At 43.0% G+C, this 26716-nt stretch overlaps 1 protein-coding gene across 2 annotated transcripts in view; it reads left to right on the forward strand.

The window, feature by feature from the left end:
• The first annotated feature begins 16808 nt into the window (after positions 1 to 16808).
• NPR3 (natriuretic peptide receptor 3) overlaps positions 16809 to 26716 on the forward strand; it is a 68485-nt gene continuing 58577 nt past the window's right edge. For both annotated transcript variants that reach the window (XM_063295770.1, XM_063295771.1), the window contains exon 1: positions 16809 to 17958. In XM_063295770.1, coding sequence (XP_063151840.1) covers positions 17229 to 17958 — 730 coding nt within the window. In that variant the 5' untranslated portion in view covers positions 16809 to 17228. The remainder of the gene's footprint in view (positions 17959 to 26716) is intronic.

Raw genomic sequence — 26716 nt, forward strand, 5'->3', positions numbered from 1 at the left:
TATTTTCCATTCATATATATATGACTTCAGGAATTCTGTGACTAACACCATAACTGTGTTTGTAGATGAAGTTGGTTTTCACTCTGACCTAAATTTCAGCAAGAATTAGGAAACAAAATTAAAGAAAACCATCTACAGAATGGCACATCTGTTGAGGCTGCCTAAGGACATTTGCATGATAAATGTCTACATTTTTTTGGACATGGGAACCCTGCAGCAAAGAGGGATGTCTACTATGACACTTTGTGTGCCAATGCCCAACATGTTTTCTCAGCTCATAGCTGTTGGATTGTTGTCTCTACATTCTGTGGATAAAGCAAAAAGTTCAGCCTTGTTTGTGCAGGGTGGCCACAGAATGCATCTCAACAGTAGAACCACTTTACGAATTTGTTATGTGGTCACTCATATTGAAAATATTGCTGTGAGACAAGACAAACGATTTCAAAATCTGTTTTGCTAAGCAGTACCTAAAATGCAGATTCTGAGACATATAAAATGCCTAAAAGACAAGGAACAAGAAATCTGTCTGCAGGGTATATTTGTTTGTGTCCCTGCTTGAATCAGCAGTATTTGATCCACCTTTGTTCCATTCTTATTTATGTTTACTTTTATCTTTTTTATTCACATGCTGCATATGTAATAGCCACAGCAAATTAGAGGATGATGCTACAGCTTTCTCATTTCTTATTAAGGCCATCACCCATGATATACTTGCTATGGAATATGTTCCAGTGAAGCCAATGCTTAGGAATATGCTGTGGACAAGTGTTTGTGGTCACATCTTGTGGTCCAAGTGATGTCAGTACAGTAGAAAAGTTCAGATGAAATTCATATAATCCCTTTGATTTAAACCAACTGGGACATTGTATGCATATTGCCATATTTCCAAGATTACATACTTACAGCTTTGGAGGGGAGGAGCTCTCAAATTAATAAAGGATCCTGGTTCTATTGCCAGGATAAATAGGAAACAGAGTTCATACTGTCCTATTGTAACATTGCATTACATATCAGCGAGCTAAAAGCTTAAGACATTTTGTTGGTTTAACTCATTACAGTCTTCACGTTTAGGTCCACCACCTTTGGTCACGAGCTTGATCCTGATCAGAAACTGCAGGTGGTTGGAGAGATCAAATGCTACATAGGTACTTAATATATATATACGTAGCCATCATGCTATTTCCTTTGGGGATAATTATGTAAAATGCATAAGAGGAGACAGAAATAATAAGACAAAGAAATTAAAGGCAAAAGATAGGAAATCAACTGCATCCAACCACAACTTTCTTGATCTTCTCTTTCTTCTTGACCCATTCACCCAGAACATTCCTTGCAAGAGCCTTCTTGCCACAAGAAAACTGGCTTCCATCATATGGGCAGGCACCTGACCCAAGTCCTGTTGAACCCATCAGAGCATAATCCAATCAAGACCTTATAGGAAAGCTTGCAGGGTTAAAGTCAAGACAGTAAGACAAGACACCACAAAGATTTCCTCAGACCAGTCACCAAAGTCATGCTTCTTATAGGCAATGAAGAAAGATGCTTCAGGCCTTCTATTTGCTTACCTTAGCTAGTTTTGTACTGTTTACTGTAAAGGTAAAGGTAAAGGTTTCCCTTGACGTAAAGTCCAGTCGTGTCCGACTCTAGGGGGTGGTGCTCATCTCCGTTTCAAAGCCTTGGAGCCGGTGTTGTCCATAGGACACTTCCGGGTCATGTGGCCAGCATGACTCACGGAACGCTGTTACCTTCCCGCCGAAGCGGTACCAATTAATCTACTCACATTTGCATGTTTTCGAACTGCTTGGTGTGCAGAAGCTGGGATGAGCAACGGGAGCTCACCCCGCCGCGCGGTTTCGAACCGCTGACCTTCCGATCGACAGCTCAGCGGTTTAACCCGCAGCGCCACCGCGTCCCTATATACTGTTTACTGTACTATAGTGATAATTGCAGTATAATGACATGCATGGTCAAATTCTCATGTTAGACGGTAGTAATATAGGTTATTCATGTTAGGTTTTAAACCCCGTGGCATACAATGTATAACACAGAATTCTTCAAATTCCAGATGGGAAGTGTTCTGCTCCACATCTCTTGTGCTATTCTGCACGCCACTGAAGCTCTTTTAATCTATTTCCCAGGCATAACATTGATTGCCCTATTCATTTTAATGGTTGTAACCATTCACTCCATAGCCACTTAAATCCTAAAATCCTCTGGTACTTAGCCAAGCCTGGGTGGAACCCGATCCAGAGAGATCCCAGAGTTTCCTACAAGGACTAGATGCCTGAGAATTCCATCATTAGAAGATGTGATTCCCAGGCATCAGAAGGCTGTTAAAGCAGTTAAAAATCACCATCCCTTTTATCTCAGCATTCCTTACATTTCTTACTGTCTCACCAACACATCAATCTTTGAGATCAGCATCTGTATTAAACTGAAATATCTTCATTTGCATTTCCAGTGTAGCCAGGGGCATTTGCAAGGGGACAAATGTTGGAAGAAGTATTGTGATGTTGTGGCACAAGTCCCCACCCCTTACATACTGTATATACATTGTGTGATGTAACACACATGTATGTAAGGGGCAAAGTCTAAGGAGATAATGCTGCTTAGTGTTAACCATGGTGGCTACTGACAGATAAACCAGATGGCCTGTAAATGTTAAGATGTCTCTGTGTGTGTGCCTTCAGGTCAGTGTTGACTCCTGACAAGTGCCTGGACAGTTTTCTTGGCAGGATTTCAGAAGTAGTTTGCCATTGTCTGCTTCCTAGGGCTTGGCCCAAGGTCACCCAGCTGGCTTCATGTCAAAGGCAGGACTAGAACTCATGGTCTGGTTTGTCATAGTATTATTTGTTTGTTTGATTGTTTGACCAATTGATTGATTTGGGTGCTGCCTAACTTCCAAATGACTCTGATATGATTTCAGAAATATTAATGTGATTCCTGTTTCAACACTGGAAGGAAACTTGGATTTTGCAGACCCCTCTAATTGTAATGTGAGTCAATTTCTTTTTAGCTTGGCCTATAAACAATACACTTATTTTGGTAGAAGAGAATGTATGTAGCTCAGGGTTGAACTGTGGAGTCCTTAGTGCTCTAAAATCATAATGTTACCTAGCTGGGTAATAAAAGATCTGCAAGCAAACAAGCTCAGAGAGCAGCAAAGACTCCACATTTATTTTGGACTATAAGAAAACCCTGGAGTATTATCTGTTAAGCTGCCTGTTGAATGGATTTCGAGATGTATTTTCATCTCATGGAACACAACAGAACCAAATTCTAAGATCTGAAAGCAAGACTACAGTAGCGCAGCTCTGCTTTGCAGATGGCAGCTAATATTCAGTAGGCTGATGATTGGCAAAGAGCTGACTTTTAAAGACTTTTAAAAAGGCTTACCAGCTCAGTATTAATATATGGAGTCAGATTAAGCAGAAAAAAAATCAAAGGCAAGTGCACTAATTACTGTAATCAAGTGGGCTGGACCATATTCAACTTCCCATCACAAACTATTCCTCATGCAGAAATTAATCTTCTGCCTGGTTTTCAATATACATTTATAAATCTGATTGTCTCTGGGACCTGTTTTCTTGATTCAGAGACAGAAGAATAGATTCAATTGTTGTGAATATTTTTTCCAAGGCAGACTATAACAGAGACTCAATCACTGATCAGCGGTGTGAACAACAGAATAACGAAGAGGATGTAGAAGCTGCTCAGAACAAAGTAAAAATAATTATGTTACAAAGTTCCACAGAAGTGTATGGAGTTATAGCATAACTGATGTTTTGGGAGAAACATTAAAATATGATTTGCCATAAAGGAGGCGTCTCATTCCCCATTGACAAACATTCCTGGTTACTATGCTAAAATCTTACACAATAAGCAGAATATTGCTCCTTATGTAAACAATAGTGGATCCTGAGAGATGGACTAGATGGCTTGCATATGTTAAGAAGTCATAGTATGATTTCAGAGGTATTAATTATTGGCTCAAAAGAAGGCAAAGTGTGGAGTGCACTGAGTTACTGTACATTTGCAAATGTTTGAATGCAAGAGATGAGAAATGGAGATGGAGATAGAGATCTCCATGCTTTGATCTTTCTTATCTTCACATTTCATTTCCAGATGAACTTGTATTTTCCTCCAAAACAAAATTCCCCTCCAAGTTTTGATTATGACATGTCTGTTTGGACATGCATAGGCATACATGCACACACATATATTTGTCCATGAACAGAGGGGAATACACACACATATCTCTTCTGTTTAAAAAAGAGGACATTATAGTTGTTCCTCCTTTTGGCCTTCCTTTTCAACAGCCTGTAGGTGGAGCTGTTTTTCAGCAAACTCTTACGTTCTTTTAAATAACAAAGAAATGTAATATCCCTTGTCAGTGTGTAAGAAAGCTATACATTCTAGGAATAAAAGGACTGGACCGCATCACTTTGAAGCCAAATGTCTGTATTCCTCTCAGTTTTAAAACATGTGGACTACACTCACCAAGGACTAGAGTAAATACAGAGTATGCATAAAATTAGGGTGAGAGTCAGTTTGGTGTAGTGGTTAAGTCAGTGTTTCTCAACCTTGACAAGTTTAAGCTGTGTGGACATCAACATGGCTGGCTGGGGAATTCTGGGAGTTGAAGTCCACACAGCTTAAACATGTCAAGGTTGAGAAACACTGAGTTAAGGCATCAGGCTGGAAACCAGGTGACCATGAGTTCTAGTCCTGCCTTGGGCACAAAGCCAGCTGGGTGACCTTGGGCCAGTCACTCTCTCTCAGCCCTAGGAAGGAGGCAATGGCAAACCACTTCTGAAAAGCCTTGCCAAGAAAACTGCTGGGACTACTCCAAGCAGTCACCAGAAGTCAAGAACGGACTCAAAGGCACGATAATAATAATAAAATCAGGAGGAGTCTGGTAGCACCTTTTCTGACTAACACATTTTATTAAAAAGGAAGCTGCAGCTCCCTTCATCAGGTGCATAGAATATGTATGTACTATATGCCTGTATGTACAGTATGTGTGTTTCTCTCTCTCTCACTCTCACCCTCACATACTAAGGTCTTAGGCTATTCAGTTGTTCAATAAATAACCAAACATTTAGATTACTGCCTGAAACTGGTAGACATCCATTTTTTAAAGATTTTTTTATCCCGCCTTTATTATTTTTATAAATAACTCAAGGTGGGGAACATACCTAACATCCTTCCTCCTCCTATTTTCCCCACAACAACCCTGTGAGGTGGGTTGGGCTGAGAGAGGGGGACTGGCCCAAAGTCACCCAGCCAGCTTTCAGGCCTAAGGCGGGACTAGAATTCTCATACCATGCCTGATTGGCTCTTGGGCTGAGAGAGAGAGACTGACCAGCCGGCTTTCATGCCCAAAATGGGACTAGAACTCCCAGTCTCCTGGTTTCTAGTTTTGCTGCCTTAACCACTAAACCAGACTGGCTCTCTTTTACTTCATATGGCATGTAATGTGCTTCACTAAGTCAGTTAAAACTCGAGCAGCTGCATTCACACAACATGCTAATCTTAGTGCTACTCTCAGTTACGTTTTTGGTGGCTAAGCATGTCATGCTGAGGGTTCATGGTTAAGCATTTGGGTGCTGCTGTAAAGCATTTATGAAAAGCTTCATTCATGCTTTGGATGGATACTTATTCTTGGGAGCACTGGTGACAGCAGTTTTATAATAGTAGTAGTAGTAGTAGTACTAGTAATAATATATTTTTATCTCATCTTTTTTTCAATATATACGTTGGTCAACTCAAGGTGGTGAACATACCTGCTACTCCTGCCTACTATTTTCCCCACAACAACAACCCTGTGAGGTGGGTTGGGCTGAGAGAAAGTGCCTGGCCCAAGGTCACCCAGCCGGCTTTCAGGCCTAAGGTGGGACTAGAACTCTCATGCCACGCCTGATTGGCTCTTGGGCTGAGAGAGAGTGCCTGGCCCAAGGTCACCCAGCTAGCTTTCAGGCCTGAGGTGGGACTAGAACTCCCAGTTTCCTGCTTTCTGGTCCAGCACCTTCACCAGTACACCAAACTGGCTCTCTAATGCTGTTAGACTTTAACATACAAGTAAATGCTATAGCTGTTAACTGTGGAAGATTGAACAAGGGAAGAAGCTCTCTTTCTCTCTCCCTCTCTCTCTCTCTTTATTTATTTCATTTGTATCCCACTTTTCTGCCTTGGAATTCAAGATGGCACAGCTTAGGAACAAAGTCATTGGGTCAATGTCATTTCCATCTGATTTCTCTTTCCACCCGTTTCGCCTTCTGTGTGCATTTTTGTACATGATTGATTGATTACGTGCCACCAAGTCATTTTCAACTCCTAGTGACCACATTGATAGATTTTCTCCATGATGACTGTCCCTAACCTGGTCCTTCAAATTTTTCAACGGTGCACCCACCGCCACTGTAACTGAGTCCATCCACCTTGCTGCTGATTGACCTCTTCTTCTCTTTCCTTCCACCTTTCCCAGCATTTAGAGCCTTCTCCAGAGAGTTGGGTCCTTGCAGAATGTGTCCAAAGTAGGATAATTTGAGCCTGGTCATTTGTGTCTCAAGTGAGAATTCTGGATTGATTTGTTTGATGATCCATTTTTGTACATGCTTCCCCCCATATATGGCATGTTGTGCACACTTTCCTATAGTATCCACTTTTTTGCGGTATGTTTTGAGTTGTAAACCACACTGCAGGATTCCAGTGAGTGCATATTTTGGCATGGATGTACATTTTTGGTTAGGGTTAAGGTTGGATATTCAGGAAGTCTGACATCAGCAAATTTTTAGAAAGGTTCTGATTAGACAAATTCTTCTTCAGTCTCTCATTAGTCCATGCTGTCTCATCCTGTGGCTGAATTTCTCATCCATTCCTAGTATAAATAACATTCCCTTACAATTTCTCATCCAGCCACTGAGCGGATTCTGAGATGCTTAATGTTAGCAAGCCCTCCATGTTATGTCCCTTCAGACATTATGATGACAAAAGGGGCCCATTCAATCACACACACAAAATAGTAGGCAGAGATACCTCACTCCCAACTGATACAGCATTTAATACCAAATGCAGCAGTTCCTAGAATGTTGGTGTGGTGGATGGTGTACAAATGGAATAAAATAAATAAATAAATAAATAAATAAAATCACATACCCACAAGCGAAGACTTCCATGCTTGAGGTTTAAGTCCTTTGAATCTTCCTCATTGTTATTAATGCAGAAAAGGGGACATCTGGGGACAATTTGCATTGTAAAAAAGATCAAGGATGCATTCCAGATTTCCATGGACAAACTGCCCCCACCCCGCCTTTGATAATTAAGACAGAGCTAATAGAGTTACATTTCCTTTGCCCTTGAAATCTTTCAGAGTTATGTAAAAAATGAAGAACAAAACCCAAAACAAAACAGCCACACACAGACCCCAAAAAATTGTTTTAAGTAACCTGGACAGGCTGCCTGGCCCAGGTTGAATCTAAATCTGTCTAAGATTGCATAGGTGTAGGAGATCATACCAGAGTGGATAAGTAATATTTGCCCCTTGGCATATGGTCCTGGGTTGTGTGCCAAGAGGGGGTCAAAAAAGTCAAGATAGCAGCCACAACCATGTGATTGAAGGCCCCCCCCTTTTTTATGTGTGTTGTTCCTCCCCACTAAAATACAAAGGCAATTACATTCTGATCTCTTTCCTACCATGGGTGGCATTCACAAGCCCTGATATTAACATCCTAATACTGTAAGGATATTACCGTATCAGTGGGTTGTTTTTTTTATGAATCGATACAACTACAAATGCCTTTTATTCTTATTAGTGAGGATTGGTCTAGTCCAGTGTTTCTCAACCTTGGCAACTTCAAGATGTGTAGACTTCAACTCCCAGAATTCCCCAGCCAGCAAGATTGAGAAACACTGGTTTAGTCATTCATGCTGCAGAAACAGCTGACAGCTTTGATACATAAGGGATGGGGAAATCTGTCAATTCTGGTTTCCTTCCAGGTCTCATTTTGTTCATTTCATCCCATTTCCACATGCATTTGAATGTTTTTTTAAAGCTTCATAAGAAAATGGTTGCATTCGTAATATGCCTGTTTCGGTACACTTTCCTAATATGCACATTTTTGCAAACACTTTTCTATAGTACGTATTGGAGAAACCAGTTTCCAGACACTGTTTTTCCCAAGATTTGTATATTTGCACACCCATAAACATTTTGAGAACTGAACTCTGACACATGCAGCATTTGAAATGCAACTGTATTTGAGTCATATTAATTCAAATGTGTTAAATAGGTATACATACTATAAATATCTCTCACATAGGTGGTTTATAGCAGAACGTCTCAATTTGCAGAACGTCTTGATAACCTGACATGTAGAATCCCAACACCCTTAATTGCTCTGCTCAGTCCATCTATCTTGTGATCGATAGGTGCCCTTTTAACACTTACAAAGGTATCTATTGCATTTATTTTCTTTGGAAACCTGTTTAGAGCTAAGAGGTTATAATTCTGCAAAGTCAGTGGAACTGAGCCTACAGTCCTAATGGATAGTGAATGAAACCAAATCCACGTTTGATCTCTTGATGTGTTTAACACTAAAGGATGAATTAATTGAACATTCATCTTTGGGAAAACGTGGCAAGTTTTTATTGTAGATAGCAGCTTGAGTCTCATCCCAGTTAAGCTGAAGTTCCTGATTTGCAATTTTTTCAGAGCATGTCCCACATGCCGCTTTAATCAAAGGGAGTAAGAGGAAGCATCTCACATAGAAAAGCTCCTCTGCTTGTTACGAAGACTCAGAGTGATCCTTGTGGATCAGGTAATAGGCTAACATTTCACTGATTCATAAAATCAACCATCTACTAATTCACTCATGTTGAAGTGCCCTTGAATTGCCCTGAAATAAGGCTGACTAATACCATCTTAATCTGATGTGTAGACTGTCAGATATGCATTCATATTAGGCAGTAAGTAGAAACATTAACTTAGATTGGTACGCTATCATTCTTTCAATGATAGTGAATGAATCATTGAAAGAACCACTTTAAAGTGGGGACTTATTTCCAAGTAATTGGATCAAGGTGCCCAAGAAATTTGTGTTGTTTTATAATTCTGTGTTTTACTTTATCACCCAAATGCATGAATTTAAAATTACATGGTTTCTGATACTGTACAGAAAGTTGATTGGATTTTTCTCGCAAATTCCTTGTTTCTTTGTAGAAGTATTTACGATCTCTCTTTTCACTGAGATTTCATCATGTTCTACAAGGAAATAGTAGCATCTCCAGTATTTTTTTATTTATTTATATCTCAAATTTGTACTACCGCCCATCTCCCCCCGAGGAGGGACTCTGAGCAGTTTACAATAATTAATCAATTAAAACATTAAAACCATAATAATAATAAAACATGAAATATAATACAATACAATACAAGAAAAATAAAATAGAAATCCAGATGGCTATAAAAGATCATAAATATGAGGGGAGCACTCTAAGGTGCCAGCCATCTCCAAGAATGATTCCCCTGCTCCCCATCCCAAGCATGGCGGCAGAGCCAGGTCTTCAGGGACTTCCTGAAGGTCAAAAGGAATGGAGCTTGCCTGACCTCCGGTGGCAGAGGGCGGGTTCCAGAGGGCGGGTGCCACTGCAGAGAAGGCTCGTTTCCTGGACCCCACCAGACGGAATTCTCTTAGAGACGGGGTCCGCATTGTGCCCTCTCTGCATTACTGGGTGGGACTGGTTGATGTCACGGGAATGAGATGGTCCCTCAGGTAGCCTAGCCCCATGCCATGTAGGGCTTTAACGGTGATAACCAACACCTTGAATTAGACCCTGAAGCAAACTCTCTAATTCAGAGCAATAAAATAAATCCTTTAGATCCAGCTCTGATTATTAGGCTAACCTACTTATTTGTAAGGAAGGAGGGCAGATTGCACCTTACACTATAAGGGCAAAATAGGACAGAAGGAGGAAGGGAAGAAGGAGACCAAGTTAACTGAACTTTATATTGAGGCAAAACTTTTATTAGGCCTGCTAAGTTTGAAAAAATGGTTGCAAGTGTTCCAATTTCTAAGAACTCTTCAAGCATGCAGGCATGATCGTTAAAAAGCAAGGGGGCGGGCAGGAAAAGAAGCTATAAAGTTTTTAGAAGCAATTTATATTTGTAGATGGAGGGATGCAGAGCCTTTGGACATACTAGTCCTGTTTTATTGGCTAAAGAAGGAAATAACAGTGTTGTATTTTGGAATTATATCCAGCTAATATACCGTAATCCAGTGTTTTGACAGGTGGAAAACAAGAGAAATGCCTTAAGGAGGTGGTGATTTATTGTCTCTTTAAAAAGCTGTCATTATTCCTAACTTAAGCAATGACAGACTGTCTTTCCTGGTTAGGATGCTATGAAAAGGGATTGAAAAGATAGTTCTTGGCAGATATGGATCTTCTTAACCCATCTTTAGTTAATGTCCAGAACAAGATTTAGATCTGGAGCTGCAACAGTTGCCCCAGTTAAGGTTCTGTGGAGTGCTGAGCAATAGTGTGATCCTGCACATTTGCAGAGACTTCTGAAAGACATTTGGTACAACACACCAGATCTTTCTGGATCATCCGGAATTGTAGAAAGTTGGGGACATTGTTTTGCAATAGTTATCCTTGGGCCAGATGGATGCCTATTACTTGATTCCTTGCTTTATTCCTATTGGGTGGATGGATGGGTAGGTGGGATTTCACAAAGTTCCTTCTTGTCCTTGTGCTTCTTAGCATCCATACAACACGGCTTCAAGAGATAATTCTGCAGCATGGAATCATAATTACACCAAAGAACAAAGTTCTACATCAATCGCCAGGAATACTGTCCTAATAACAATGGGCTACTTCACAGTGGTGCAGCCAATGCTCCACCATAGTCTTTCCCCACAAAATACAAAATGATGACAGTTGATGTTATTTGCAATGACAAGCCATAGAATACACACAGAGTATCGGTTTAGCCAAATTCATCTTGAGTCTTCCAACATTTCTGCTCTAGTTACCTTCTACTTGTGTTTCATTGTGCTCAGCCCTCCAGAAAAGCAAACTGGTTGGAAAGAGGAAAGTATGATTAAGTACTAACCTAAGTTGTTTCCTATTCAAAGTACAGCCAGAGTTGCAACACCATGTCCAGGGATTACATTAGTAGAAAAACCTTCCAGACCCCTCAACAATCTATTTGGATCCATAGGCTTTGAGGGAGGGTCAGTTTAAGATGATGCACAGTATCTGGTTATGAGAACAAAAGGTGTAACTGAATCCTAGCAAACTAATGAAGAGGCTATTTGAAGAGGGGAAGCAGCAGCAATGGATGTATCTAACTTTTCCCAATAATTGTTTTCTCTATTCAGAACTGGCCCTCAAGCTGCTTTTTCTCATAAGATTCCCATCGGTATGAACTGCTGATCTGGTCACTCAATAACTTGTAGCTGGGCGTGAGATGCCAGGAAGCAGTTTCCTTCAATCTTCTAAACCATCACTTGATGTTTCAAACTCTGGTAGAATTCACACGTCACTTTCACTTATAACTTGGGTTTGCTAGGTTGTGGCTCAGCATGTTGTGTGAACCCAGCTTGTTGTGGTTTATTCAATAAATGCTGAACAAACTATAGTTTACTGAATAAACTACATTTGGTTTGGTTTATATAGCACACTAAACCAAAAAAAGATATTTATCATTAGATTGATATATCACCTTTTATTATGTACAGTACAACTCAAGGTAGTATATGTAATAACCTTGCCTCTTATTTTCCCCATAGCAATAACAACCCTGAGGTGGGTTGGCTGAGGGAGATTGATGGTCCAGTCACTACACCACTACACCAAATTGGCTCAATTGTGGCCTAGAATGATGAGTGAACCCAGCCAAAATGAGGTTAACATGATTGTGTGAACTTATTTAAAGCTCCATGGCCACTTTCTTCAAGCCGGTGTCCTCCAGATGTGCTGGGACTACAGCTCACTGTATTCCCAGCAAGCACGACCCTTTGTTTCTGTTGATTTATAAGAGGAAATGGGGGAGGGAGACTGAATCGCTAAAACAGAAGGAGTTCATTATTCCATTTCTTGCACTTTGCCTTGTCGACAGAAAGCTTTTTCAGTATACTTCCAACTGACTTCAGGGTAATTGGGAAATGGCTAAGCTGGTCTTGATGCTTTGGCCAAGTTGTAGGATACCAAATGATCCTATCGCTGAAATGTTCACATTTTCACTTGCGAAGCATCACTCCTTACAGAACATTGTCAGGTACAAATGTTTGGGAATTCTGTGAGTGGCACCCCCAATGCCCCTGGGCAAAGCTGTTCTATCAGTACAATCCTAGACTAGTTCATTAAGTTTCAGTGAACTCAGTCACAACTAAGTCTGTAGTCTGTTGTGATCACAGAGTGAAACAAATCAGTCTGAAGTAAGGTTGTACAAATCTTGGAAGGATGCTTCACTTTGAGGAAAGCTTGAGCCTTTCATTCTGTAGAAGCTGCTCCCTGAGAAGCAACTCGAAGACTGAAGCAAAATGTGAGCACTGCTTTGCTTTGCTCTGCTCCTCAGCCCCTCTTCAACACAGCTTCTCGGGGAGCACTCACCAAACCTGAGGAACAAGCATCGTGGGAGGCTTCATCTACCCCTTCCAATCCTATGATTCGCCTTCTCTGGCATGCTGTCTCCAAGATGCCTCTTCTGACCTTGGCAAGGGACCGAAAGGAGACAAAAAACTCAGAGGCAACATGAACCACCTTGTCTGTGCAAATTGTGTTGCTTGACAGCTCTTCAACATGAATCCTTTCATTAACACAAACAGATTGCCTTGTGCAAGCCTACTCTGAAGTCTGTCTGTCTGCTTGATTCCTACTGGGGTTGGATACAGATGTGATACATTAATATCCAACTGATGATGCAATTCCAAGTGTTTTCAATAGATTGCGATCTATTGAACAAGAGTATTCAAAACGTTCCAAGTTTGGAATATTCATTCTGATTCTTCAGAGCTTCATCCAAAACTCATAACGTTATGGGCCTTCCACTTCATGTTGTTTTGAATGTTCTATGATTGGCTTGCTCTTTTTTTTAAAAAACCACACCCAGCTATAGACTTAGAAAATCACATTATCCAATAAAATACCGGGCAAAAGGTTTATTCCTACTTCCACTAGTTGGAAGTAGTCAAGGCAGAAGGCTGTCAAGGAAGAAAAAAAGCACATGCTTGGAAACAAAGAAAAAGTCATCTAAAATAAAGACTCTTTATTGCTGCGTTAAAAATCTGTTATGAGGAAGAATTCATGGGTTGGAATTTAACAAATTCATTCCGTGTTTTGTGTGCATTTCACTTTCTGTCTGAATTACGCTTCATGTTTACTCCATGGAACTTAATTACTTTGTAAGCCACATAACTGCTCATAAATTTCTCTTTTACACCCCACATAGATACTTCTATCTATGGAATGCATTAGGTCTGCTGTTCCAAGGTGCATCTTTGAAGTAAAGGCTATGATATAATAATTATGCTATTATTGTTGTTATATTATTGTTATATTATTATTATTAATGTGGTTTGAATGATACTTCTGTTTCCTCCTTCTCAAGAAAAGATATAAACCTTTCCTCTTCCTGAATTTTGTAGAATCTAGAATCATACCCTTAACAAGTATAATCTACAATATTTGTTACACATCTGTGTATATACAGATTTTATGTTGTGCACGATATGGTATAATTTAGTTATTTAATTAAATAAAGAAAACTATATGTAGTGAAGGAGACCTTCACAAGTTTCTAGCCCTCATCCACAGAGAAGATCAAAATGTGTATTTCTCTACAGCATCTATAAATCTTCAAATCAACACATTGCAGTTCTTTATAATGATGATGATATTCCATTTTCCAAGGTTTTTGCAGCCCTTATGGCCAAATGGAAGGGATTGTAGAATCAGTATTGAAAAGCACCTCAAAGGTCATCTTGTCTGGTGCAGGAACTGGTAATGTCTTTCTGACAGATGAGTATCCATCCAGCCTCAGAAGACCTCCAGAGAAGGGAAACATACCATTTCATGAGGCAACCTATTCCACTTATTGACAGCTCTCACTACATCTTTAGTATATGACTACTACAACTACTAATGGCTTGCTGCCTTTCTCAATCTGTAGCCTTACCTCTCTCACCCAAACAGGAAATATCTTGTTCTTTTAACTCTACTTCCTTTTTACAATTTTGCACTCAGTTTGATGCTAAGAGCTTATTCCGCTGCAGGAATGGTAGATTTTATATTCCTTGTCTATTTATTAATCCCCAGCTGTTTATTATGTTTCTCCTTCAAATGTTGTACTACTTTAATCCACCCAGAGAACTCTGACTGAGGGGCGGATTAGAATGGCCATCATTGTCACCGCCATCATCATCATCATGATCATCATCGAATTTAATCAGCCTGGACATTGTTTCCTATTGCAGAGGCTCATGCATTCTTCCGGAGGCTCTTCTCCATGGCTCAAGTAAATTCTCCATTGTATGAATCAGAAGAAAACAAAACCAGAGTATGGGGCAACATATAAATCACATGAAACAAATAGAATTTGCTGTCCCAATTGTTTCTGTCCTCAGTTCTCAGGCAAGAAAGGCTGTGCACTGCCTCCCCCCCCCCTTCTCAATGTCCCCAGCTGGCAAGAAAACCACCCAATAGCATCCCTGCTATAACTGCCAATGACAGAGGGTTGGATCACAGGCTTAGCCATCTGTCAAGACCCACCCTGTCCAAGCCTGGCGAGAGGTGGTAGACAAAAGGGAAGGAGGGGAACCCATCTGACAGGGTGGGGGCATTGCAAGAACTCTCTCTTTGCTGCTTCATCATGCAACCCCCCCCCCAACTAAAGTTGTTATTTGGGCTACTTCTGAATGCAGGTTTAGCACTTTTCTGGAAGAGGGCTAAAACCATGTACAAAAGCAGCCAGAACAACAGCAGACAGATACAGTTGAAAGGACTATGCCTTCTCTCTGTGGAGTGCTTGGTGCTCTCTGAGCCTTGTTGTTTCCTTGCAGATGTTTCATTGCCAGACTAGGCAACATCTTCAGCATGAACAGGGAGTGGGCCTTGCTCTCTGTTTATATACTGTCCAGCTTGTGTTGGTGGGGGTGTTGTTCTCTCCTTGGGAGTTCCTTGATTGGGCTGTTGTTTGCTGCTTGGTTGATTGACTGAGTCGATAGTTCCTTGATTAAGGTATAATGTACTCTTTGATGGCTCATCTGGTGTTAATCCTAGTGTTGATCTTTGCATATGTGGGTGTTGGTTACTGGTCTTTTGGCTTTTCCATTGTCTCTTTTGAATGATACTTAAATGTTGTTGACCTCTATGTATCTATGTGTCTGTTGTGCCAGGCTTCCAGAAATTGTCTGGCGTTTTTGGATTTGGCTTGGTTTAGGATGCTCAGTTCCCCAGTTGAAACTATGGTTGAGCCTGTCCATGTGTTGTGAGATTAAGGAGTTCTCATTGTGTCTTCTGACTGCCAGTTGGTGTTCGTGGATGTGCTCTGCTAGTCTTCTGCCTGTCTGTCCTACATAGTGGCTGCTACAGTCCTTCCACTGTATGCTGTAGATGACTCCTGTTTTTTCTTCTTGGGCTATTGGGTCTTTGGGGTTACTTAAGATGTTTGAAGAGTTTTAGTTGGTTTATGTGCTACGGTGATGCCGTGTGCTTGTAACAGTCAGTCTTCTCTCCCCCCCACCCCTTCACTCTGTAGCCCTCTCATGGGCACTCTTGGTCTACTACTGTTCATAACTGGACTCCCACTGTCCAAAGCAGAATGACCCTGGGGGCTGGGGGGAGGAGGTGGGCCTGCACCAACCTAAAGGTGCCAGTAGGTGCCAGGATGGCCCACAGGGTTACTGAACGGTGGTAAAGTGCATCAGATTGTATGATAGCAGAACTGCTGAGGCTTGTTGGCTGCTTAAGGGGGAGAACTGGGATAGCTAGGAGTGGGCTGAGGCTGTCTGGGCTGAGATGAATGCCATGTCTTGGGGATATGGCAGAAAAAAGGTGACTTCTGGGCTATGTTTGTTCTGTGGTGGTTAGAAGCAGGAGGGGAAAAGTCCAAAGAGTGCCATGGGTTGGAATGGCCCATAATATTGTGTGTATGATGTTTCACCTTGTTTTTTATTCTCTGTTAGCTGCCCAGAGTCAGATGTTGAGATGGGCAGCCATATGAGTTGATGGAGGAACAGGCTCTACTTTAAAACCTGAACTTTACCCTTTACGAGATTCAGGGACCTCTCTTCTTACTCCTGGTCCGTTCCACTGTCCCTCACCACATCTCTGCATGATGCAAACCAGCATCTCTGCGAAGATTCCTCGTCCCTCGTAGGGATCTCTCAGTCCCCGCGAGGTTGGCAAACCCAAACCCGACTCTACCCCTGGACCGAGTCCCAGCACCTCGCCTTGTCTCCGAGGCATGATGCTCAGGATCGTCGCCTGGACCCGGAGCCCCACGGGAGGAGGAGGAGGAGGAGGAGCGCCATGACCCCCAACCGGGCGCCCGGCTTCCCCGTCTCCGGCCCAGCCTCCGAGAACAAAGAGGCGGAAAGACGGGAGAGCGAAAGGCGGCGTGTGAATGCGGGGCGGGGAGGCGCCAACCGAAGGGGGGCGGGGCCAGCCAGGCAGGGCACGTTAAGGAATGGCTCCTCCCCGGCCGCCCTCCCCCGAAGCGCAAACCCGGCCTCGCCGCGCCGCGTGTGTGGCGACCGGGCGCGCGGGCTCCAGCCGCAGTATTTAAACAGGGGCTATGAGGCCAGGAGCAGCGAGGACGGTCGAGCGAGCTCGCTCGGGAGGCAGAGAGGTTGGGGACGCGGGTGGGGACAGCGGCGGAGAGGAGGAGGAGGGCGAAGACGACGAGGAGGATGAGGATGCTGGCGGCGCCGCCGCCGCCCGTGCTACCGCGGTTGCATGGGGGACGGGCCGCGGGAAAGTTGTAGTGGGGTCGCAGAAGACCCCTTCCCAAACCCGAGAAGCCCATTCATCCCGTACTCCCGACAAGCATCCAGAGGCGAGCGGGAGCAGCCGCCCTTTCCGATCGGAGCCCTCCAAACTTTTCCGGCGTTGCCTGGGGCGCTCGCTCGCTCCTTCTCGGCCTTCCTGGGCGAGCGCCTGCGCTTCGTGCGCCCCGTCTCTCGGCCACTCAAAGAGGGCAATTAACGCCGCTCTGCCCTGCCACCATGCCCTCCCGCCTCTCCCTGAGCTGCTTTTTCGGCAGCCTCACGGCGTGGCTGCTGCTGCTGGCCAGCCCCACTCCCGGCAGCAGCTCTCCGGGCGCGGAGAAGGCGGCGGCGGCCGAGGAGGAGAACGCGCTCCGGGTGCTGGTGCTGCTGCCCAAGGACGACGCGTACCTGTTCTCGCTGGCGCGGGTCAGGCCGGCCATCGAGTACGCGGTGCGGAGCCTGGAGGCGAACGGCTCGCTCCTGCCGGCGGGCTACAAGTTCCGCCTTTTCTACAGCGACTCGGATTGCGGCAACAGGGCGCTCTTCAGCCTGGTGGATATGATTGCCCTGAGGCGGGAGTGGCCCGACCTGCTGCTGGGGCCGGCGTGCGACTACGCCGCCGCGCCGGTGGCCCGGCTGGCCTCGCACTGGAACCTGCCCATGATCTCGGCCGGCGCGCTGGCCTCGGGCTTCAGCCCCAAGACGGGCGAGTACTCGCACCTGACCCGGGTCTCTCCGGGCTACGCCAAGATGGGCGAGATGTTTCTGGCGCTCTTCCGCCACCACAAGTGGAACCGCGTCCTGCTGGTCTACCACGACGACAAGGAGCAGCGCAGCTGCTTCTTCGCCGCCGAGGGCGTCCACCTCGTCTTCCGCGAGGCGGGTTTGCACCTGGACGACTTCGCCTTCGAGGAGAGCGGCAAGTACGCGGACGACGTGGTGCGCGCCATCCAAGGCGGCGAGAGAGGTGAGAGCGCTCGGCCGGGCGGGCTGCCGGGGTGATCGCCCGCAAGCTCCCTAGCGGGGCTGCAAAACTGAGTGCCGCCGAAGCGCTCCGCGCCGGAACCATGGATAGGGAACGTGTGGACGGGATTTGCACCAAGGCGGGTACTGGATCGGCGCGCGGTGAACTACGTGGCTTTAATCCGAATGTGATCGGGAACCTGCCCACCTGATGGTTTGGACTAGAACTCCCGTTCCGACCACCAAGGACTCTCGGAGTTGTAGTCCAAAACATCTGGAGAGCATCGGTTGCCTGCGGTTCATCTCCATTTTAAGCTTCGTGCTATATTCATCCTGGGAGGGTGCCATCTGTAGCCGTATTTGCAGAGCTAGTTGCAAATATTTACTCAGAAGTAACTCGGACTGAGTTCAGTAGGTCAGACTTATTCCCAGGTAAGGGGATACATAGCAATTGAATTTTCTGTGCCACTGACCGGTCCTTGCAAATTCTCTATGGGGTAAATCCTGCTCCTTTTGGTTGGTAGGTAGGTAGGGAGTTACCCAAGGCTGAACTATGAACAGAGGTGCATCTTGAACCCAGGCTCAAACATCTCATTCAAATACACCTGAGGGCTCCTCATGGGATTCTCCTTTATCCTACATCTGTCGCTCTCTTTCTAGGAGTGCTACGTGTGAAAAAGGTTTATTTATGAGACTTCAACACAGTATGGTGTAGTAGCTGGCAAGTTCTGTTTCAAAAAGGGGGAACAATGGAATTTACGGAACAGAAGATAAGTGCTTTATTTCACACTTAATATAAAGGTGTCTTGGACCTTTACCAAGTAAGGAGCATCCAGTCTGTAGGAACACTGGGGCAAAACAAAATCCATAAAACTTCTGCTAAAGCATTGTAGGTATTATGAGGGAAAGTGTATAGCATCACCATGAAAGGTGAGTGAAAGGTCCCCTGTACAAGCACCAAGTCATGTCTGACCCTTTGGGGGGACGCAATGTTTTCTTGGCAGACTACTCCCCAGTCGTCGCCTTCCCCAGCAAGCTGGGTACTCATTTTACCGACCTTGGAAGGATGGAAGGCTGAGTCGACCTGAGCCGGCTACCCGAGAATCCAGCTTTCGCTGGGATCGAACTCGGGTCGTGGGGAGAGTTTCGGTTGCAATATCTGCACCACACGAGGCCTTACCTCCATCACCATATGCATTACCAAATAGGGGTTTTTGATGCTTGATGCCATAGGACATATAGCATGTCAGACTGTAGTAGATCTATGTCCTATGACAACAAGCCATCAAGTCCTATGATACCAAGCCATCAAGACCCCCTATTGTTCACATAGTGCATGTGACATCGCTAAATTCAGTTAATGTGAATTCAGTGGAAAGTGCCTTGCTTGGGAGAAAGATGTAATTTTGCGCACAGCAGCAATTCTGCAATTATTATAAAATGGAATAGTTATTCAGAAAGGGCCTAAGACTGCCCTCATGTTAAAGTCTACTGATATGTATTTGATTTACATTCAATTTGATATGTGTTCAGTTAGAGTAAGTGAAGGACATGAAGAATGGGTTTAACACACACAGTTACATAATTTGCATTAAACTAAATTGTACCTATAATTTTCAAAATCCCAATCCAGCACATTTGTTTTGCTTAGCATCTCTATCAATCTCCTGTGATAGAGACTGATTGCAATCTTTATCGAATTCTCAAGGTGATCTATGAGAAAATGTAAAAACAAAAGCATGCTGATTTTCCTATGTTGCTGCTATATACGTTTTCTGTTTTCATGCTGGTAAAATGAAGAGTGATCTTAAACAAGATTGGTTATTCATTCATTTGCTTGAAATTAAGGGTGAAGGTATATTATTCATTTATTCATTTATTAATATTTCACTGTTTCCATATACTGCTTGTATGGCTGATTCTGGGCCATCCAACATTGGAATTTGTTATCATCTTTCTAGTTCATACTTTTTATAATGTGCCTGCATATATAGAGCTGGTGCAATTTAGAATCTGAACCTCAAATCAGGAAGCAAAAAAACAGGTCACAGATGATCTCAGTAAGTAGTCTTAAGAAGCCAACACTTGTTTAATTCTATCTTTGAATGCAGGATGGAGGTAATACTTTTGAGGTTTTGTAAGGAATTACAGTAAGATAATGTACATACACAAGTCACTGTAAAGTACTATGCAGATGCTGCGAATTAACTCCTTTATATACTTTTTCCTTGATAGTGCATTTCTTCCTGTTTCTGTAGCTTGGGAAGTAATAGAATGGGAATTGCTTGGAATTGATCATTTAGAAAAGTGTTTCAAGGGATTAAGTTAGCTTCATTTTAAACTATTGTTCGTGAGCTGTGCGTTTCCATGGGTGCTATGAGTTTGATTGCACATAAGCAACGTGCAAATGGGAAATTGAAAATCCTAATTTATGGAGTTCCACTCTGAATAAAATATACTCAACATTCATTTGACTGCATTCTTATTATGAATAATGATAGGAAAGCTTGCAGATGTTTCTAATCCATTTTATAATTCCTCTGTTCATTTGTGTCATTGCTCTTTTCTTTTATTAGATATTAGCATATATGTACTGTATGCTTACAGATCTACTTAATAGCATCTAGATCAGTGTTTCTCAACCTTGGCAACTTTAAGATGTGTAGACTTCAACTCCCAGAATGCTGGCTAGGGAATTCTGAGTTGAAGTCCACACATCCTGAAGTTGCCAAGGTTGAGAAACACTGATCTAGATTGTATGAGACAGGTGGTTAAACACAAACAGTTGCTAAGAATTGCTACCTACAACAGAGTTGGGGCAGGCTTCAAAATGTATCTGTGTACTTAACTTAAGATATACCCAGGGGAGTCAGATGCAAAATAGTTACATAGATCAGGCATAGATCTAGTAAAATTAAGGAACAGGATGCATCTGAACAGGGATAGACTAACTTGTTGTCATCTACAAGTGTTAGACTACTGTTCATATCAATTACAACCAGGATAGGCATCAAGTTGCCCATCTCTGTCTCTAAACTCAAACCAAATCCACGGTTATTTCAGATAAACAATCAATTCTGCCTTTCTTCCCAAGTTTTGTTCATTTTAGCAGCTTACTTTAGAAGTGCATAGGGTTTTTTCCCCCTTACTGCTTTCTTAAACAAGTGGAAACCAAAAATGCTTGCGCATTTACTAGAAGTGCACTTAGATTATGACGGGTTAAGCCCTAGTTTACGATGCAAGTGGTTGTTTGCAGATCCATATAACTACAATAGCAATTTCCTGGAGATGAAATTGGCCCTTTTGAGACAACAAGATAATAAAGCAGTCTATCTATCTCAGCATGCCTCATCAAGAAGAAACCACAAAGTCCCAAACAGAATCCTATTAGAAAAATGCTCTGGGTGATCAGATAAGTCTGAGTGAACTTCAGAGTTATGTTTCCTTCCTTCTTGTGTTACCACCTCAAAATTCCTGTCCCTCTCTTTGCTGTCTTCTCCTATTTCCATTTGCTGTTTGTTTATATTTGGCCATGAAGAAATGAGGAGGATTTCCCTCCTGTGCTTCCCACAGCATCTGGCACATACAGCAGATTGTCTTCCCCCAAAGCTTAGCTCACTGTAATGTTATTTACCTGCATGCATGGATCCCTTGTGCCCAATCCATTGCCATTCAGATGTTCTGGAGGACATCTTTCCTCCTCCTCTGGAGCAGGGCCATGAAAGGCTGACCGAGGTGATGCACAGGAGCATTTTCTGAAAACCCCATTATTATTTGCCTCTGCTTCAAATGTTTCTTTCACAATATCAGTAGAGTCTTTATTCCCCCCTCCGCCCCCAGTATTTCCTGTTTTTATTCAGAGTAGGAAGTTTTTCTCTGGCAGGTTAGACATGGATGACTTTTGGACTCCTTTAGTTCAGCAGGGGTAATAAGTGAGGAAATCAGGGTTACAATAAATGGCTGATCCTGCTGGATCATTTGCTGCATGGACTTGTCAACCAATTGCCTGAAATAATAACTGGTTCCAGAACAGTAGTCTTGTGACACCTAAAGACTCAGACATCTCTTAAGGCATAAACAGCTAATGAAGTAGACTGTAGTTCACAAAAGCTTGTGCGGTAATAAATATGTTATTCTTTAAGCTGCCATGGGACTCCTTGTGGTATTTATGGAATGGCGAGCATGTCGCAAGGGCTGAGTTCATAGCTTTCCTGGGATATGCATGGATGAAACACACAGCAGCCCTTGGGGGCGACTACTCAGACAACCTGTTAGACCTGCATTGCAGAACAAGAGGAAGAGAACAAGGAGTCCTTAACTGTAAAAGGAATGCCCCAAGCACAAGAATATAAGAAAGTTAGAGCAGTATCTGATACGTAGCTTATGCTAGCTGTATACCTCGGATGGTCTGTACGTCCACAGCAGCAAATCTGAAGGATGTCAGATCTTCCCACAACTAGTTTAATGTGGTATCCACATCCATTAAAATCTACAAAAGGTTTTGTAATATCTGGAATGGATTTAGAGTATGTAGTTGGGGTGGTAAATCACGTCTGTTTTAGAATGGGCAGAAATGTTTTCTGTAACGTAATTAGCTTGCAGATGCACAATTTAGCAGAAACAATGTTGAGATAAAAAACATTTCTATACCACTTAGGGAGCTGGTGTGGTGGGGTTGGGAAGATACCATGGATAGACAAGACAGACCAAGAGAGGTTTGTGCTTTCGTGCTTAAGTGTCTGGATGAAAGTTTTCTATTCCTGCAAAGGTTTGAAGCTCCAGTCCTGGGGGAGCTGGATCATATCTGTCAGCCCTTATCCCCTACAAACGTGACAGGCCTTGGCAGAAGCAATGGCTGCCACCATGTGGATCCTCTACAGGAGGATCAAGGTGTGCAAATGGTATCTTAATTTATTGTGGAATCATGGAATTAAAACAGATCTCAAACATAACTTACTCAACTTCTATTTGGGGCTGGAACTGCTAAAGCATTTTGGCTAGCCAGCCTCTTTGAACCCCTCCAAGGAAGGGGAATACAGCCACTTCATGAGGCAGCCAATTTCACTGGTTGACAAGTCTTACCATCAGAAGATTCCCCCGATGGCTATTTGGAACCCTGTAGTCTCAGCCCGCTGGTTCCACACAGCCTCTGGGGTCATTTCATCCTCCGTATGACAGCCCTTTAGATACCTGAGTACTGCTGTCATATTGCCTCTCAGTCTTCTCTTCTGCAGACCAAACATACCCAGTTCCTTTAACTGTTCCTTATAGGGCTTGGTTTCCAGTCTCTTCATCATCTTGATAGCTCCCCTCTGAATTTGCTCTGATTTGTTGATGTCCTTGTTAAAATGCAGTGCCCAGAAGTAGGGACTGACCAAGGCAGAGGAGAGTAGGACAATTACTTCTCATGTTCTGGTTCTGTGCTCCTGTTACTGCATCTCAAAATTGCACTTGCCTGTTCAGCTACATCACACAGCTGGGTCGTGTTCAACTGGTGATCTGCAGAACACAACACCCAGATCTTTTTCACATACATTGTTGCTAAGCCAGGACTCCCCCATCCTACACTTGAGTATTCATTTCTTTTCTCCCCAGGTGCAAGACTTTGTATTTCTCCCTGTTAAATTTTAACTTGTTCAGTTTGACCTAACGTTCAAATCTGTCTAGTGTTTTTTGAACCTCCCCTTTCTCTTCTAAAGCATTAGCCACTCTTCCTGTGTGATCTGCAAACCTGGTAAAAATCCCCTCAACTCCTTCATCCAGGTGCATCGCACCTTCATAGTTGGGACAGAGCCGTGTGACACACCGCTTGAGGCTACTCTGATGTTATGTGAAGTACTCAGCAGGTGTGATCATTCAGCCAGTCAGAAATCAATCTAACAATTGGATCAGCTAGCCCATATTTTGCCATTTTACCAATGGGGATATTTACGACATTTTATAAAATGTTTTGCAGAGATCCTCTATGTCCATTGCATTTCCCTAAGATAGTAACTCTTTCAAAAGAGATGATAAGGTTAATCTGGCATGGTTGGTTAGTGACAAACCTATGCTGGCTTTTATAAATAGCCTTCTTACCCAAGCACTCACAAATATGCTGTTTAATAATCTGCTTGAGGACCTTGCCCAGTATAGACATCAAACTGACAGGCCTGTAATTTCCTGAGTCGTCCTCCTCCCCTTTTCTGAAGACAGGGACAGCATTTGTTCCTATCCAGTCTTCTGGGACCTTACCAGTTCTCCAGAAGTTCTCAGAGATTACAGTTAGTGGTTTTGCAATCATTTCGACTAGTTCCTTTGGTACCCTAGGAAATAATTCATCTGGCCCTGGAGACTTGAATTAGTTGAAATTAGTTAAGTGTTCTTTTACCCTCTACTGCCCACAGCTTTTGTAAATAGCACATAAATAAATACAGTTGCTACAGTGCCCTCCAATTAAAGCAGATATTTTTATGTGAGCGGATAATTATACTTGATTTTTTAAAATGTCATGATTTACTGAATCGAACAGTGATTAAGGCTGATGCTGAGCAAACCTTGTTCCCAGCTAAAGCTGTACTTTAAAGTGTATTGTTCATTTAATGACTAGCTCAAGATGAGGGATGGACATTTGATGGTAAACATTGGAGTTCAAGTTGCTGGCTACCACTTTTAAAGCCCTATATGGCACGGGACCAGGTTATTTGTGGGGCTGTCTTTCCCTGAGGGTACCTGTCCAGCCCACCAGATCAGATAGGATAGGAACTCTCCAGGTTCCTTCTCTTAAATGTTGCCATCTTGCAGGATCTAGGAAGTGTGCCTTTTCGGTTGCAGCCCGTGCCCTGTGAAACACCCTTCCCCTTGAGATCCAGAAGGCTTCTGCCCTTTTAACTTTCTGGAAAGCCCTTAAGAGCTGGCTTTTCCCCCAAACACTGAGACAGGGTGAGGTTGGAGTTTGAAGCGAGCGTTGTGGGCTGCACTGGGGAAGCTTGGTTGTGGCACCAGGTTTTTCTCTTTTCTGTTGTATTCTTTTCTTTTTTATTGTTTATACGTGTTTTAGCCTTTGGCTGTGGGCCACCAGAGTTTGGTTTTAAGATAGGTAGCCTTATAAATGCTTTAAATAAATTAAATAAATAAATTTGCAAAGTGGAAGTTGTAGAGACTTTCCTCTGCTCACAACCTGATTTTGCCGCCTGCCCTACCAGGGTTGACAAACATTTCCTTTGTGTGAGGAGAAATATAGGCATGGACAAGAGGATACTGAAGTACTGTGATTGTAATAAGCCATTACAAGTAGTCCTCACTCAATGACCACAATTGGGACCAGAATTTAGGTCTCTAGGCAATGTGGTTGTTAAGTGAATCTGGACCTGATTTTATGACCATTGTTGTGACAGTCATTAAGGGAATCACATGGTCATTAAGCAAACCATGTGGTCTTTAAGCAAATTACTCAGTTCCCTATTGATTTTGCTTATTGGAAACCAGCTGGGAAGGCCAAAAATGGCGATCACGTGACCACGGGGGTGCTGCAACAGTTGCAAGGGCGAGGAACGGTCGCAAGTCATTTTTTCAGTGCCGACATAACTCCGGACAGTCGCTAAATGAATGGTCATCAAGCGAGGACTATCTGCACTGGCTTCTGAACCACTCTATATCTCTTCTTTGCACACAGATAACAGATTTCCCATTACATCTTCAGTTCCATCCTAAGACGTTGCATTATATCAAGTGGAATAGACTGGGGGAAGTGGATATTTTTTTTTACTCTTGTTCAAACCAAGGATAGCTTCTTTTTTACTTGAACCATTCCTATTGTTGATATATTTCCACATGACATTCCTTAGGAATCAGCCTTTTTTTAAAGACCTTTAGTTCTAGGAATGTCAAAACTCCAGGCGCCTACCCAAAAGGAAATATTGGATGGACAGCAAAAAATTTGATGCTTAACCTCCCATTCTTTTATAGTGATGCTGCACAGGATGAGTGTCTGAGGGATGCTTCCTTTTGGCTCTCCTGAATAGAAAATTTCTTCCCTCCCAACCTGGAGGATCTTGCAAAGTGTTAATAAATAACAAAAGCATTTTGGGGGAAGCAGCAACCAAGTAGGCTGGGAGAACTCATGAATTCTCAACTCCTATTCAATGATATGGTGCACATTTAGAAAAACAAGCCAGCAAGAGAGAGAGAAACAGCTTTTTACTACTTCATATATAACAGAACAAAATATGTACGTTGATATATTTAAGGTTAATTACAACATCTGCAGATCAGGTTACAGGTGTTGATAGCAAATCTATCAGGTTAAACATGGGTCTGCCTCTGTCCCTTTTATTTATTTGGCATATTTATTTTACAGTATTTAGAGTCTGCCCCAATCAAAATGGGACAGTGGATGGGGCACAACAAAACAAAAACACAACATGAAAACAAGATACAAACAAGATACATAGAGCACATTGCTGTAGTCCAACTAGGTGATGAACAAGGCATGAGCTACCATTATCAGGGAGGATCATAAACTGGTGCACCAGCAAAGCCAGGAGAAGGCTCCCCTGGCTGTGGCTTCTAACTGTTGCTTAAGCAGAAGCTGACAGGCCAAGAGAACCCCAAGTCACTAACCAACTCCTTTGTGGAGGGAGTGGAGCCCTGTCCATAATAACTACCAAAACCAATATTACTAGATCTCCCTGATGTCTGTTGACAACAAGCAACTTTGTCTTGGCTGCATTTAATCTGGGGTTGTTTCGCCTCATCCAGATTTTCCTAGCCTTCAGACTCTG

The sequence above is a fragment of the Candoia aspera genome, chromosome 2, assembly GCF_035149785.1.
Source record: "Candoia aspera isolate rCanAsp1 chromosome 2, rCanAsp1.hap2, whole genome shotgun sequence".
In the NCBI taxonomy this organism is placed as follows: Eukaryota; Metazoa; Chordata; class Lepidosauria; order Squamata; family Boidae; genus Candoia; species Candoia aspera.